Raw genomic sequence first — 16927 nt, 5'->3', positions numbered from 1 at the left:
GTCTAACTTAAGAAGTCCAACTATGGTTAGGACAATGCTGCTGGTATACTTGATTTTTCTCTTTAAACTCTTTTTTTTAAACTTTCTTTTAAACTCTTTTCCTTTACTTCTAGAACCTCTAAACATTTCCTGGTGGAGGCACTGACCAAGAATTTGTTTTTCAGTTACACTTTGCAGATTCCTTGCCAGTTGCCCGCACATCCACAATTTGGGCTTGCAAAACCTGAATGCCACTGGTCCGAATATAACCTGAATATACAGTCTCAGCCCACAGGCTGTTAAAACATTTAAAGCAAGCTCCAATTTAAAAAGCAGAAACATACCATCACACGTAAAAGTTACCGGCTGCTGGAATCCTTTGATTTCTATAGAAACCTTGATACTGGCACTCTCTCCACTGATATTTCTTTGCAGCATGATTGGACTCAGCACAAAACCTGGATTTGTTAGTAGATTATCGTAAGGAAACTTGGTCCTCAATCTGTAAGTAGAAAATGTTTATGAAAACACTGCAGTGGATAAATGTACGAATAAAGGTAAAGCATATAATAACTACAAGTCAGAGAACAGTAAAGAATACCTTTTGCTCTTTACCTAAACTGTATTCACAGCAAGATTTGTTTTTTCTACTCTCAGACCATAGTCTGAAATAATGACATGAACATCTGTTACAGCAGAAAGAATAATCTTATAATTAAAAAGAGAATCGTAGGATTTTCATATAGCTTAAAATATTCAGCAGGCCAAAGCTTTGCTGCTGCGGAAGCTAAGCTCTAAAGTAGTTTTCAAAAAAAAAAAAAAAAAAAGCCCAACCCACAAACAAACCTATTCCATAACATCTGTCTAAAACAGAATTTATCAGAATTTATTTCAAAGACCATAGAACTCTCTGTATGTTTGAATTTTTGAAAACCCAATCTGAACTTCAAGTGATTATCTTTTGAAAAGTACCATAAATTGTGAAAATTAAGAAGGATAAATTAAGAGGAGGGCTTTTCTTGATGACACAAGCATCAAAACACATTCRCCTGCTAATGAACAGAAAGTATTTTTGACAGCTGTATTGCTATTTAACACAGATAAAATAATCTTGAATTTCTGTCAGCGTGAGAGCAAAATTATAGGAGATTAAGAACCAAACTCGTCTACAATGATCGATCACTCATCTCCAGTATTTTGATTACTGACCACAGCAAGAATAAAAAACATGTAATCTCTCTAGCCAGGGTTGTCCAGTCACAGCAGCACAGCTGTCCAGCATTTTAAGCACAGTCTTGAAAGCACAATAATTTAACTATAAACTGTTACAAAAAGCCTTTGAGAGCTTGGTCTCAATACTGTTGAACAGTAACTTCCATGGGTTTCCATTGTGTAAGACTCTCCTCACTTTTTATGGAGTTCGCTTTTCATTTCAGAAACATTCCTGCTTTTTGAATTTGTCTGTTAATAACTAACTTGTAAAATACCTTTATTTCCTCAATTACTTATTGGGCCTTTATCTCCTATTCCATTTTTGAATGGCTAATCCMAATATTTTCACCATAGAAACTTGTATTTAAGTTACAGTAGTACCTGATAATATGAATGGATGTGTATCAGACAAGATAAGAAAGAGTGAAACACTGATTTTAAGGAGGAGGAAGATGGATACGTTGTTATTTTGGCTGCTCCTTGAAGGAGGCATCAAAAAAATATCTGAAATAGTAATTGAAATCTGAATACCTTAACAATTTTGTTGTATCTTTGGAACAGAAGACAAGAGCAGGGAAAACTAGGAAATGGTGTGACAAATGGAAAAGGTATATGCAAGCCTGCCTATTCGGAAAAAGTAAGCTTAAAATAGAACCTGTCACCCTACTGAAAATTTCAAATCTGATTTTATCTTCTCAACACAGAAACAAAGACTCATTGAGCCATTCCATTACTTCTGAAAGCTATTTTGCATCCAGTAATATCTTACTTTGTAACTGCTTGAGAAAAAGCTGACAGCTCTTGGTTCTGCCCCTCAAGTTCTTGGCGAAGTGCGTGTTCTGTGAGCGTGCCAGTGGTCCCATTGTCTTTCTGCAGCTCAACGATAAAAAAAAAAAAAAAAAAAAAGAACACATGTTTGAATAGTTACAAACACACTTCTAGAGCCTGTAAACCACAAGCAGTAGAGAGACTTGCAGAAGCCTGATGTTTATCATTAATTTTATGTATATTCTACAAATCATGCATGCATCACTGCCACCTTGAAAAGCAAAGACCCACTGAAGACTGCTTTCGAGAAGGTGATTAAGTTGCAAGCACAACATTCATTGAATTTTACTGAACCAGAAGACAACAGCTGACAAGTGATTTTTTTCCTCCTCAACTTTTGCCAAAACTTCACTATGGAGATACAGACAGAGCTACACACCAGCTCTGCTGATAGTTACCTTTTGCTGAGGAGCAGGGGAGAAAAAACTATACACTGTAAGGAAGCAGCATTTAGAACATGAAGCCTAGAATTAGTCCTGTAATCTCAAATTTGTGCTATTTTAATCCCTTAAAACACATATAATCCTCCCCAACTAGACTCCCCAAATGTGCACTGCAATCTTCAGCGTAGCCAATAAAATAACAACTACTGAAAGAGAATTACAGTTTAAAACAAAAAAACAAAAACCCGTAACAAATAAGTTTAGAGAGGGAAAAAAAAATAATAATAAAAGGAGGTGGGTGGGAGGAAACTAGAAAACCCACAAACAACAAAGCAGTAACAGTTTTCAGCCCAGGCCTGTGTCTGACCCAATTCACAACAGAGCCATACAAATGCTGGAGTAAGCAAGAGGCAGCAACCAGCTGCATGCAGTGGAACTAAACCCCCAGGAGCCCAGGGGCCACAGGCAGCCTGGGACAATCATGAAACTACAGCCAGATACTCTCTGCAGAAAGCTGATCTTCACGGACCTGGTCTTATCCAGCCTGGAGTCCTTCTGCATTTAGACCATTGGGCCTTCAGGATATTAGTTAAGTTTTTGATCAGTAACATTTTCCATCTAGAGCTTTTAATACAGTCACAGAAATCTTCAGCTCGTACAGAAGTCAACGATCACATAACTGGTGATTAGCTGTGTAACAGGAAGCAACAAGTGCACGAAGCTGCAAAGTCAAAAAAATCCTGGAAGGAGATTAAGGAGTAGGTCTGATACCCTAAGTTTAAAGGGTTCCTCCCATTCTTGTGAGTTGGRCAAGTTGTTTCACATAAAATATTTCTGGTCAAGTGTGAGGCCAGCTGACATGCCTGCGTCGTGCTACTGCCTACAGGCCACGCATGCCTCAAAAGCAAGCGCACAAAACAGAAATCACACACAAGGAAACAGGAAGAGAGCTCAGCAAGTGAAAGGCAAACGCCCTCCAGAAAGGCTCAGCTAAGTGACCAAAAAAAAAAAAAAAAAACCCCACTATTTGCAAATCAAGCAGCTATACAAATGTTAAATATTCCCTGTTAAGGGTAAGGACTGTTCTGTGAGAAGCTAGGCAATAGCAAAGAAAACCACCAAAGCACTTTACAGCTCTCACCAGAGCGTAAGAAAGCTCCACAATGGGATTGCTTAGAGCAAAGTCACACTAAGGATGCAAGGCGGCCACTTCTATGGCCCAGCGGGAAGTCGTCCAGTTATTTATGACAAAAGCTACAGTTGGCTTGCTAGCACTTCAGAGATTTGTAAGGAAATAAAAGGCAGTTGGCAAGTTCAGCCAGAACTAAGGAAAGAAATAAATGCTATTACAGATGCATACTGCAGGAAATTAAGTGCTGATGTGAAACTAAGAATATCTCCTACCTACTTGCTTATTTTGTTGATTTTGAATGCTCTTTGGAAGTGCTCAAAATTGATCTTTTTGGAAGATTATTTCAGGAATGCAAGTTTTGGTAAACTAAGAAAGTTAAGGTCACTGGACTAAGATGATCTTGAGCAACAAGCTGGATTTGTATTTCTTTACTTTTTCAGATGGGCAACTCTAAGAGGTGCAAAAGCTCTTAGCTTAGAAAATAACTTGTAAGACAGGACTGGAACTTCAGGCCAAACCAGATAAAGACTGTCTGAGAAAAAAGCCTTTTATCAGTAGATGCTGCAAAAATAAAAGTGATCTGCAAATACAATCAACCTTACCAAACAGGAAAAGGTCAATGAATTACTAGACGCCCAGTTAAATCAGATCCCACAAGTATATAAAACCAAAAAGACTCYTCAGCTCTGTGAAGAGAAAAAGGAGAGCAACAGCTTCTAAAAAAGGATAAAAATGGCCATGTTGCCTCTACCTTTCAAAAGGAACAATAAACACAGAAGCAGCTTAAAGAGAATAATGAATACATACATTCATCAAATATGAAACAAAACTCATAGTCATCTGTTGACTCAAGGAATTAAATATCATATGACAAAATCTAAATACATGACTAGAAATTTGTAAGTGTAATTCTTTGTTTATAAGAAGTCAGGGAGATAATGAGGTGACTCAGGGAAAAGCAATCCAGGCTAGTTAGGACAGACTCCAGAGTACATTCTGTGGGACATACTTACCTGCAGCTAACTGGGGTAAAACACAAAAGACGTGCCAAAGGTGGAGAGTAAATAGCACCTTCCTAAGCAATGGAAAATTATTTAAGCTAGAAAACAATGCAGCAGCACAGGATTGACAATAGATAAAGCAAAAAGAGCAGGTTGTCTTCAAAGGGTACACTGGTCTGAATGGCTCATCTTTAGATTAATTTATCAYTTCTTTCTGTGACAGCACAAGAAAGAGAAACAGCTTGAAGATAGTTCGCACTTTTATATTATCACGGTCCAGTTATTACTTCAGTTTTAGTATGTAGGACTAAGCAACAGCTAGTTTGCTACAAACTACAGAAATATAGGTGGAAAGAAAGTCAAGGACATGCAATCAAGAACTCACTGAAAAAAAATGTTATAAACCAAGAACTTGTTCAAAACAGATGGTGGCTGAAAAAACATCCAGTTACATCAACTGACTACAGGGTCAGTACATGCTAAGGTGATGCCAACATGAATAAAATAAAAATGTGTCAAGCAGAATAGTGCTACCACATGAGGRTTTATTTTGCATAAGGCACATGGTACACTGCTCTCAGAGAGATCCAAAATTCTCTTATGTCACCTTCAAAAGCGTCCTACATGCAGCAAGTGACAGGAAAGAGGAGCTCTCATGAGGGGAGACAAGCTTGCAAGGACAAAGTCAGCATCCCTCCAGTGCGTGCAGCAGGATGCAGCGGCAGGTATTTAAGATTAAGTACCATTCTGACAAGAACAACTTTTGCTATGAACCTGTTCTGAATATATTGCTGAAAAAAAAACTGCTGAAAATCAAAAAAAAAATCTGAAAAGCAGATGACTAATTCTGAAGACAGCCAAGAGTCTGGATCTGGAAGAGAAAGTCAGGTCCCTGGAATAGCAGACAAAACTGCTAGGGCAGTTTGAGTATTTTACAAACTGGAAAAAGTGTGATCTACAAAGAGCACTGGACCTAATGGTCAGGCACGACCCTTTCAAAGGCTGCACTCTTGAAAGAGACCTGGAATTTCACTCATTGACTCAAACATTTAACTCAGTGACGATCAGACAAATTTTAGTTTCTCTGGCCAACATCTCAGAAGCACAATCCAGCTATTCCAGCTGGTGGCTACTTCACAACAAACAATGCAAGAAGACCCACATGATGATCACTAGATAAATGGTAAAAAGTGAAGATGCAAACTGTCAAAGACACCAAGCTTACCCACATCTCTAAGGAGAACAAGAGGTAGCTGTGCTTACATATCTAAACTTAACTGAAGGGGGGACTTGAAGCTATTAAGCTATACACAAACCTTTCACCATATCACTTAAAAATCAGATCCCTTAAATATACAGGTAAAGGCATTTTGAGYTTAAGGTGTTTTGTTTTTTGTTCTCCACTGCACTAGCCACTACTAGACTTTTGCCAGAATACTGACAACTAGGCCAGAACAACAGGAAATACTCAAAATGAACAGTCAGAAATTTCACCTCAATGGAAATTTAAAGAGCCTGTTAAAATAAAGCCTAGTAAATCTTCCTTTTTTTCCAGGAAAAAAAAAAAATCTGGCGCCAAGGTGGGTCAAAGGATTAAGGAGCAATTTTAAAAACGTCCTTGATGATAATAGTTGGCTTTATAGCTTGTACCTAACCCCCTAAAAACACTTAGGAAAACAATACACAGAACACTCAAAATTGCTTCAATTCCAGATCTCTAAAGCAAACAAATCTTTCACTCTTCCCCCACCAAGGSCACAGAGTTTCTGCAGAAATTAATCTTCCTGCCATAACTTCTCCTTCAGTCTGTGTAGTCTGTCTACATAAAAACAAAACACACAAAAAAAACCCCACACCACAATCTAAAAGAATTCATTCACTTTCTATAGAAGTGGCAAACTTAACTTCTACAAAATAATTTCTTGTTTTATCAAAGATCTATCAGAAGATGACTTTTTAGTAAAGATAGAAAAAAGAAAGAATTTACTGAACTCTTACTGGAAAAGTGTGTCATAACTTTGGCAATTTCGTATTGAAATTTTTATGAAAGGGATCCTGATCTCAGGGCAGAGACTGCCCTTTTGCTCCTCCCCCTGCCCGAGGCAGATAGCTCTCTACCAAGAAGATGGTCTTCCCTCCTTCACCACAGAAGCACAGCGTTTCTGAGTCAGCAGCATCCATCAGTACCACCTTCTAGGACATATATTCAAAAGTTTTGCAGTTACAACCCCTTCAGCATTTGCACAGAAGGAAACGTTTATGCCCACAGGAAAAATACAGCAGGTCCTGTGAAAACGTGCAAGTGAAAGCAGGAAAGATAACAGTCATCCTATGTTTTTTTGTTGTTGTTGTTTGGGYTTTTTTCCTTTAATTCTACAAGGAGAGAGAAATTCAAAAGTACTGTGAAAAACTCACTTTCCATATCTGCAATAAAGGCTGCTTCAGATGCAACTTTTCTTTGACCTCTACTTCACCATTTTTTTTAAACAAATTTAAATATTTATCTTTGTGATTTAAATATTTCCTCAGCCTAGGTATTTCTCCCTTCTCTTTTTTTTTTGTAGCATGTTGGATAACGGCAATTTCCCCTAAAAATTTAGGAAGAGTAGGTAGACATATTGTGTACTTTGATACTTACTTCAGTAGTAGCGCGCAGTTTTCTGAATATCATCAAAATACACATATACCAGTAACTGTCACACTCTTTGGAYGGTACCCAAGCCAATTAATGCTCAGCAAACAAATCTATATCTTAAARGCTCTTTAAATACTGCTATACCCTTATTTAGAAAACTGTTCTACATACCTCTGTTGTTTGGCCCTGGAACTTTGCAAGGGGAGTTGTTCGAATGTTCAAGGACTGGCTTCTCGTAACTGTTGCTCCTGAAGATTTCCCATTAAGCTTTCTTTCCATATGACAAGTTACTAACAACTTTTCTTCTAAGAGCACAGCGTCCCATGGATCCTCCGCAGTCATGCTGGAAGTCACCTCACCATCATCTTCCGCCTTGTACAAAGTCTCCACACTATCCATTTTTGGTTTACTTAGAGGATCCAAATCTAGCCAGTCAAATTTACTAATGTCTCTGCAGCTTTCTGAGGCTGGTAGATCAGAAACTGCAGACTTAAGAGCAGTCATCTCTAAGTCACTGCTCGACTTCCCATTTTTCAGAAATTGTGAGGTGCTTGCAATTTTGTCAAATACTTTTGCCATTTCTGGTGTAATTACTGGAGGATATATGGGAACATTTCCTTGTGGATGGAAAGGTGTAGTAGCTGCCAATGGATATGAAATGTATTGCGACTGTCTTGGAAGACCAAAATAAATAGGTTCTGTAGAGTGRTAGGAGGACACACTTGGATGGAATCCATTCTGAAATACACCAGTCTGTTTTGTAAAAGAAGCTGGGGCATAAATAGGAGGTAAAGTGCAAGTCGCAGGTGCTGGCATCCCAGGTGTCCACTGCCCTCTCCGACCAGCAGGCCCAAGATAAAACTGCGAAGAAACGGGTGGGTTCAAAATAGGCATTACTGGTAATGCAGGTCCTTTACTAGATTCAAAACTATCATCCAGCAGCAGTTTCTCTAGTTCAGCATGAGTAAGTTTCTCTATGTCAATAGAACTTAGTTTATCTTCCATTCTCTTGGCATCAGACTCTGGAAACACCATAAGATCGTGGTCCTGTTTGTTGTCCTGCACTTTCTGTCTGGTGCTGCTTGAAGAATCAAGGGTTTGCTTATTTCCAGCTGCACCTCTTTCTTTCTGCATTTTAGCTAGCGCCTCAGCTTCCATCTGCAACGCCTCCTCCTTGTCCACATCTTTGGACCTCGCAGCTGCCAAAGAAGGGGACGAACGCTGTTTAAATCCATTGCTACTGGATATCTGGGCCATGCCGCAAGAGCAGGTGTCCATGGAAAGAATCAACACTTCTGCTTGTACTGGTTGTCCACCGTTGCCTATGTAAGAGATTCAGCAGATCTGAAAAGAAAACGAAGCATTAGAAACTTAGAAGACAAATGATAGGAGGTGAACTACTGAACCATGCACCAGTAAATGACAGGGTTGCACATACGTCCTTCAGAAACCTGGAGTACAAAGCTTTAGAAAGAGTGAATGTTTGACCACACTTTAGTCTCACAACTAAATTAAACAGAACTTTTGCATTGTACATGCAAAATATGTAAATAATCTAAGCAGACTTGCTGATTAAGTAATTCCTTTAAAAGACCCTTAAAGGAAGTATCATTCACTACTATACATGCAAAAGTCAGTTTTGGTGAAGGTCATCACCAACRAAGTGACAGCTTACATGGATCCAATTCTAGTCTCAGGCTCAACATTACTAGCCAATACCTACGTCTCTTTGCTAAAACAGTCTTACAACAGATTACCACATGAACTTCTGGCCGTTATGTTATTTTTCAGTACTCTTCCTACTTCATTCTATAGCTGTTAAACACAGACAGGTTAGAGCTGATTCCAGGAGATAGAGAGTTTTCCAGCAAAAGCTAGTAAGCAGATCAAACAGCAAGATAAAATTCACAAATGAGCTTCTGTGAAGAGAGTTAAATAAACAACAATCCTCAGTAAAACATGGTTTCATTGAGCAGGACTTGCTCTTAGACATAAATAATCAGAGGTTTTGGTGCTTATAAGAATTTAGCCATCCCAGCAGACGATTTTCAACACAGATGAAGTCTATGGGGAAAAAAAAAGCAGGCCCTGTATCTTTTTCTTTGCACTGTATTAAGCTGCAGAGTTTGGCAGTCATTAAAGCCACCACTACTGCCATGACAAAGAAGTCCTGTCCTATCCACCGCCCAGTTGCACAAGCAGTGYTGAAACAGCTCAAGGAGCTGCTCTGAAAGACTTTCTTGCTGGGTAACTTTGTAAGACAAGTCTGCTCCCTGATCCCATTTGCTGGTGAGCTGCACAAGCACTGGAAGCAGCGCAAGGGGCCTGCCAGGTTGTGGGAAGGGGTGGCACGGGCATCTCTCAGCGTTGGCAGMACAACAGCCTCATCAGGTATCCTTTGCACCCAGAGTACAGATGCAGGTCTGCAACAGGAGGGACACATACGGACCCGACACACATGTGTCTCAGAGCCTCTCCTAACTGCTCTGTTCTCTGGAGGTATCTCGAGTTCATGTCCTGACCACCAACCTGAACATGACTGTTAGATTTGGAAAATTAAAGCAAATGCAAGTAATATTTCTCATGTACTTGCTTAGTTTTAAATTAAGAAATATTTTGAAATAACATTTCAGGACAACTCATTTCAACACAATAGGCATGTAAAACTATGTTCAGCATTTTTAAGTTTACTTTCCCCATTTATAATTGTTTCACTAAGCTTGGCTTCCAGACCCTCTCATTTTTGGAGGGACAAAACCCACAGCATTTTTTTTTTTTTTTAAACAGAAGCTTTTAAGTTTGCAAACAATTTTATAAGTCTCCAGTCTGTTTTCTTGCTTCCAGCAATTTCTGTCTAAGAGGACATTTAGGCTTAGCTCTCCTACTACTGAAGTCAGAAGTGCTGGGCAGAACACTGCAGACAAGTTTATTTTATAACTTGTCTCCATGAGCACAGATATGTTCCTTTACTTAGTTTTGTACCAGACATGATGACTTTTTTTTTTTTTTTTTTAAGGGATTAGTTTCTGGGGTTTTTTTCATTGTTGCTGTTGTTTTGTTCCCCGCCCCGCCCAATCTCACAGAACTGAAATAAGAGTCAACTGCTAGATTGAATCAGGGACTTGGTGAAATCAGCACAGGTTAATGTGTTAAAAAAGGAGGTAAGAGCGGCCTGTTACTAAGGCAGACAGAAAAACATACGCCAGCTCACAGGCTCTTACAGTCCCCACTTTATTTTAGAAGACCAAAATGAAATAGTATCTTTAGCCTAYATATTTTTTATGTCATAGATGAGATTTACTTCCAAGTGAATCTTCATTGTAAAACACATGCATTCCTGTAGTTTGCAGGAGCAAATGCCATGAGCAGCAGCACATCAGTGACCTGCAGGGAGGCAGGAAACAAGTGACAGACTGTTCATCTGTTAACAGAACAGGTCACTCCAGATTTTCTCCTAAAGGGGYGCCAAGTATTTTGCAGAGAGTCTAAGCCTGCTAGCAACAGATGACGTCCTAATAAGAAGCCTGACGTACTTTACACTAACTGCTCAGACAGCTCAGATAAAGGCAACCTTTAATCTCATTAACCGATAGTTGTTTAAATTGTTATGTCAAATTTTTAGATGCAAAAAATACACTTAAAAAAAACTAATTTTGAAGTCCTCTAATTCCYGTTTGTCCATCTAAATCACAGTAGCAGCAGTAGCATGAAATAAGATCATTTTCACTGTTTTGTTGATGCCTGAAGATTCTGAAGAGCAACATGATTTTTTTGTTTTGAATTTTATTCAGAAAACCTAAAGTAGGATTATACTTGCTGACACTATTCTGAACTGTCTGGACAACAGCTTTGATGCAGCCTATCAAGGGCGTTCTGGTGCTGCTTGAGAATTACAGCAGACAGAGCAAGGATTTTCTGGGGCAGGAGGGAAAATCCAAGTTACATATCCCTCAAAGCAACTATAACAGGATCCAAACTATAGCCAGTTTACTGCCATAAGAAGTAGGAAAGCTTATTTTTCGGCCAAAAATGGACAGCTTTGATCTTCATGTTTGCCAAGCAATTTCCTACTCACAGCAAGCTACTGTTTCACCGCTTCAAGACTTGAGATAAACATTCTGKTTTTTTTTAAGCTTTCAGAAACCTGGTGCACAGCAAGACAGCTGCTGCAGCACATTCACTTGTAATGTCTACAAGATCCCAGTCTCTCAACAACTGTTTGTCTATTTATTTTAGTTTTCCCATGACAGTGCTGCAAACTGCCAGCCTGTGCTGRTATAAATGCAGCAACTTCTAATAATCAAAGTAGAAAAATATTATTATTAGCGATTGTCTGGAAAGTGGAGTTTGATTTTTATTTTTGCAAGGCAAGCACTCCATCACCAAAAACATACTCAGTTTGACTGCTGAACATAAGCGCTTTCCTCAGAGAGGACAGTTATCAAGCCAAACCAACATACAAATTTGTCAAATTATGTAACCTAACTGTACATTTCAAACAGCATCTGATAAAATTGCAAGTTTAAGCCAGACTTCATTCCACATGCCAGTTTTAAACTGTGAATTGATACAGTATTTTCTACATGTATTCTATTAGATGTAATAAGGCACAAACCTGCACACCTCTTTGGCTAAATCCAATCAGGCAGAATTTCCCCAATCACATCTTTACTAAAAAATATTGAATACATGTATGTAAAGCAACTAAAAATAATTTGCTTAGTTATGCACTTGTGGGGGTTTTTTTTGAGTATTGCTCTTTTTTTTTTTCTTTTTTTTTTTTAAATGCCTGGCAATATCCTTCAGATCAAAACCAATAAGTGAGAATGGAAATTCATTCCAAAATTAAAAAACTGGGTTACGGAGGCTTATATAAAAGCCAAAAGTACTTACATACCCCCATAGCAAATAGAAAAATATAACCATGAAGCAATTTTTAAGAGATCTCTGTTAGGAAGCATCAGGAAAACAATACAGAACAACACAGAGCATTATATGTCTACTAGTACATAGAAYCCCAATTAGCAAAATATCCTGCTACCTCAAATAGAATCTCACCATCATCTCACATACATAAAATAGAATCTCACATACATGTCAGCTCTTTTCTACTACAGCAGAGCTGCATAACAATCTTCTTTAAAATATTAATAAAAAGCTTTTACTTGAAACATCTCTTTATAACCTGTTCCAGCATTAAATGAGCATAGAGTTCACATTGGTAATTCATTCTCAAGAGATTCTGTATAACTATCACAAATCAGAGCACATCAACTCCCGAGAACTCCAGCACAAAACAACTGTAACATATCACACCATTTCCTGTATTCCTTTTGAAGTAATGCCTTCACACACAGTAGCTACATTTGCCTCAAAACAAATGTAATTTTTCAAAATTACTCCCTTCAGTTATTTTACCTTTAATTAAAAACAGATTCAAAGCATTTGCCCGACACTGAAGGATAACTAAAGAACTAACAAATCTTGCCAACATACCAAAGATAGCAGTAGTTTTATGGGATGACAAGGAAAAAATTCAGTAAAATAAGAATGCAGTAGCATACTATGGAAAGTACTAATCATTCTCTAAAAAGGAATTCCTAGTAAGATATTGGACGCAAGGAAAACTTCTTGAGCTTCTTGAGGGGGAAAAAAAAAAAAAACAGAAAGAAAAAACAAAACATAGCAAACCCACCCTGGATAGCCAAAAGCTTTCTCTGTCAGAGGGTTTCAGATTGCTACAAATTGAGAAACACCTGAACGGGTACTTCAACAAGTCAAGTCATGACTAAAGTCAGATAAAAGTCACTTCTAGAACTATCAAATTAGTAGAGCCATCTTGRGGAAAAAAAAAGAAAAAACAAGACAGCAGAGGAGCAAGCATAACACACTAACTAGTGACAGGAATTTTTGCAGGTGTAATCTGCAGAGGGCGAAATGGTTGAAAACTGAAGGGGAAAAAAACAATCAGGAAATAATCCCAGTAACGCTCAGAAAGAACAAAGGGCTTTTCTACTTCACTAACACATGCTCACCAACTAAAGTACAAGGTATAATATACCTTGTAAAAGCACCAAGTCAGTTTACAAAAGTTTATACTTCCTAGACAACTATTAAAATAATTATTTCCTAGTACCTTAAAAGCCATTAGGAATAAAAACAGATTCTTCGGTTGCATAACAGCTTGTATATTAATGACTGGTATTACATGGTTTATTACTTCTCCCAGCAGCTTGCCTTTTTAATCCCCATATAGCATACAAACCGTTTGTTTTTYAGAGATGCTTTCAAAAACAGACATTATCTGAACAAGTGTATTCAGATTGATCTTTTGAAAAAAATATTACAGATGTTAATAGTAACTGATTTTTAAGCTGAATTTGTTTAAAACAGTTTAAACTGAAAGCTTTTCAATAGTACGTACACATATACAATTAGGAAAGTCAGTTTCAGAWATAGCTCTCTTCTAATATCTTCCCACTAAAATTAAGACTGCTTCTTTAATGCAGACATCTTTGCTAAATTRGAAAATGCTTTCTTAAGGATATTACACAAACTAACTGAAAAAAATGAACCAACTTCAGCTCATTTCTAAACAATCTTCCAAAAATTATCTAAAGGTAGAATTTTGGTTTGACTACGAAATGAACTCTGAGCCAGCACTCAATTTCATCCGTCAGCCAGTGTAGCTTCTAAATATCAGCTGCACTGAGACTGGTAACTGCATCTCTTTTACTTTCATTTTATAGTTCCATTTACATCCAAAAATATACAATTGCATCACATAAAGTCTCTCATTTAGATAACTCCAGGGTGTTTCCAGTTCTACAACAGGAAGTCTCTAGGAATGCTTTAAGATCCTTCAATATTGGCAACAATTGCATGGAAAAATCTCGTTGCAGCACCTGTTATGCTTACAGAAATGGTTCAACTCCTCCACTTAYATGAATTTTCACCCAAAAGAGCATACAGAAGCCTCGCTAGAGATGTCATGCTTTGAAACTAGAATCTTGGACATTTCGGATCAATGTTCCAAGCAGGACAAAGGACGGAAGTGTTAGTCAGGGCCTTCCAGGCAGATCTTAATCCAAGCAGCTATATTTACCTGTAGATAATCTGTTTTCTATAGCCACCAAGTATTCTCTCCCCGTCTTGATTCAGAGGTCCACACCATTAGTCAATGCAAACTAACCGAGCAGCCGACAGGGCCGTCCCTGTTTTTGTACATGGTTTTGTACAGCGTGCTTGCAAGCTTTTATGCTGCTCTATCCCACCCTGTCTCTCAGCTTTTGAGCCCAATGGCCATTTCAGTCAAGCCCACTGAAAGGAGAGAAGTCTTAAAAATAAATAAACTCCTTTAAGCTTCATAAAAACAAGCAATCCAAGACAGCAAAAAAAAAACCATGTCACAACCGAAGAAACCCAAAGTGGCATAACTACACACTCATCAACAAAATAATTTTAAAAAATATTTGAAGTATGACAAAAATTCCTTAAAAACTATTGGCTAATGACAGGAAACCTGACATCAATTCCACTGCACATGCAGCAACTCACCAACTTGTACATCTCAATATTTCTCCCCCAATTTGTTCCCAGCTCTTTGGCAGCAGAGCTGCAAGTTCTGTTCCCGCAMAGGAATTTCTGGAAGTGGCTACCAAAAAAAGAATAATGAAACTGATGGCATCTCAGGCTGCTTCACTTGGATGCACTTGGCCAGGATTCTTTCCATTCCCTCCAGCCAAGCCTATTACCAGCACGATTTGACAAAAGCAAAGAATTTTGGTTCTRTTGCAATGTCTCCTTGCAGAATAATGCTTTCATTTCCCCTCCTCCTGTTTATATCAGCAGGTCACTCAAGAGTTTTACTTTTCAGTTTCAATCACCTATAAGGCTGTGCTTTTCTCCATGCCCCCACTATGTTTCTCATGCCTCTATCAACTTCTCAAAGGGCACTTGAAAATCCACCTTTAATGCAAAATATTCCACAAAAAAGTCAACATTAGCTATGTTTCTAGGCCTTTAAAATAATAACACAGTGCTTCAAATATTTTTGATGAGTATTTTGCTTGTTAGTCCACCAGTTTCAAGAACTTTTGTTTTAAAATGCCATTTTATAGAATAATGAGGGCTGGAAGGGACCTCAGGACGGTCTGTAGTCCAGTGTCCTGCTCAGAGTAAGGTCAAGTAAGAGATCAGATGAGGGTGCCAAGGGCTGTATCCACCCAAGTCTTGACAGACCTCCAAGGCCACAGACCACACAAGAGCTGTCTACCCACACCCCTGGGGTCCTTTCAGCATAGCTTCTTCTTTAAAAAGACTCTTTTTGTGGGTTTTTCTTTTTGTTCTTCCAGTTTTAAAAGTTCAAAGTTTATTTGACACTTGCCATTGCAGCAGCCAAACTGCCTGCTAGATCTGTGGTTGCAGAGATCCTTAAGGGATAATATTTGTTCCTGGTCTATAATTAGAGCACCTTAGCTGCCATTGCAGACAAAATCTTTGTTGTTCATGGAGTCCTGGTACTGCTCGCAGCAGAGTGACAACCCGCAGCCTCCATCTGTACTAGCACTTCCATTGGTTCCAACCTAGTGGTACTGATCTGAAGACACACACAAGGCTTTAATAAATTAAACTGGATTCAATCAAATTACAAAAAATCTTTAGAAGAAAGCCAGTGTAGAGAAAAAGAGGGAAGTAACATTCATATCATCCACTTTATCTGAATGATGATGCCAAAAACCCTTGATACAGTCATTAAGCACTCTACACTGAACTTAAAGAAAAGCATGGTAAGACCATAGGTTTTCTTCAGTTATATACTCAAAGTAAAGCTTATACGTACCATGATCATACGCAACAAAATGCAGTAAGGTTATGATGTAAGGCTTTTAACAGAGGGAGACAAAAGCAGGCCCTTCCCCAAGGGATGGATCCTGTTCTCCTCTTTGATGCTGCAGCAGTGTGCAGTATGCACGCTCAGCATAATACACCAAACACAGGAGTAGCCTAAGGAGGAACAACCACATCAACACAGCTCGGTCCCGGATTTAACTCTGGGCATGTCACTGTACTGCTTAGACCTACCAGTCTAATCAAAGCCAATTCTGCAGTAGTAATCAAATTATTTCTACCACTTGCTTCAACAGAGAGGTTTTCCCTCAGGCAGCAAACTTACACAATTTCATTTACAATCAACAGATGCTTCTCTGTCACAAAGATACCATTTCTGAAGCATGAAACAGAATTTTTGATTATTATCTGACAGAGGAAGTACACTATTTACACCTAGCCTTTAGCTTTACGCATTAGAAAGTATTACTTATTTATTGTGTAAAATTAGCTATATACCTACATTTTTAGCCATCAGTGGAAACTGAATAGGATGGCTGCAGGGAGATGGACCAAAGGTTTGTCCAGTCCTTATTCTTTCCTTAAAGGTGACTTCAGAAACATTTAGAAAAAGAAGATAAATCATGGCAAGCACATAATGAAACCTTCCCACAATACTCTCTCAGGCTCCACTAATCAGCAGCTCAAGGCCTTTCTGAATCACAAGGCAACTTCTGTAATATTTAACAACCCCCACAGATTTTTCCTCCAGGAACGTGTTCAGTTGCACGCTGAATTCATGTAAACTTTTACCATCTACCTTATAAAACCATCTCAGCACTGCCATCATCCCGTGCTTTTATGAAATGGAGCAGACCAGTTACTGATTATCTGTGCTCAGGGCCTCTGCCACAACTGCTAAAAAAAA

The 16927-nt window shown here is 38.4% G+C and overlaps 1 protein-coding gene across 1 annotated transcript in view; it reads right to left on the bottom strand.

The window, feature by feature from the left end:
• Positions 1 to 16927, bottom strand: part of PIK3C2A (phosphatidylinositol-4-phosphate 3-kinase catalytic subunit type 2 alpha) — a 63073-nt gene that overhangs the window by 27155 nt on the left and 18991 nt on the right. The window contains exons 5-7 of the mRNA XM_026041144.1: positions 7342 to 8514; positions 1961 to 2067; positions 324 to 481 (exon numbers count right to left, since the gene is read on the bottom strand). Of these exons, the coding sequence (XP_025896929.1) occupies positions 324 to 481; positions 1961 to 2067; positions 7342 to 8448 (1372 nt within the window). The 5' untranslated portion in view covers positions 8449 to 8514. The remainder of the gene's footprint in view (positions 1 to 323; positions 482 to 1960; positions 2068 to 7341; positions 8515 to 16927) is intronic.

The sequence above is a fragment of the Nothoprocta perdicaria genome, unplaced genomic scaffold (genome assembly GCF_003342845.1).
Source record: "Nothoprocta perdicaria isolate Ctin4 unplaced genomic scaffold, notPer1 scaffold_28, whole genome shotgun sequence".
Lineage (NCBI taxonomy): Eukaryota > Metazoa > Chordata > Aves > Tinamiformes > Tinamidae > Nothoprocta > Nothoprocta perdicaria.
This window is presented reverse-complemented; position numbering and strand designations above follow the sequence as displayed.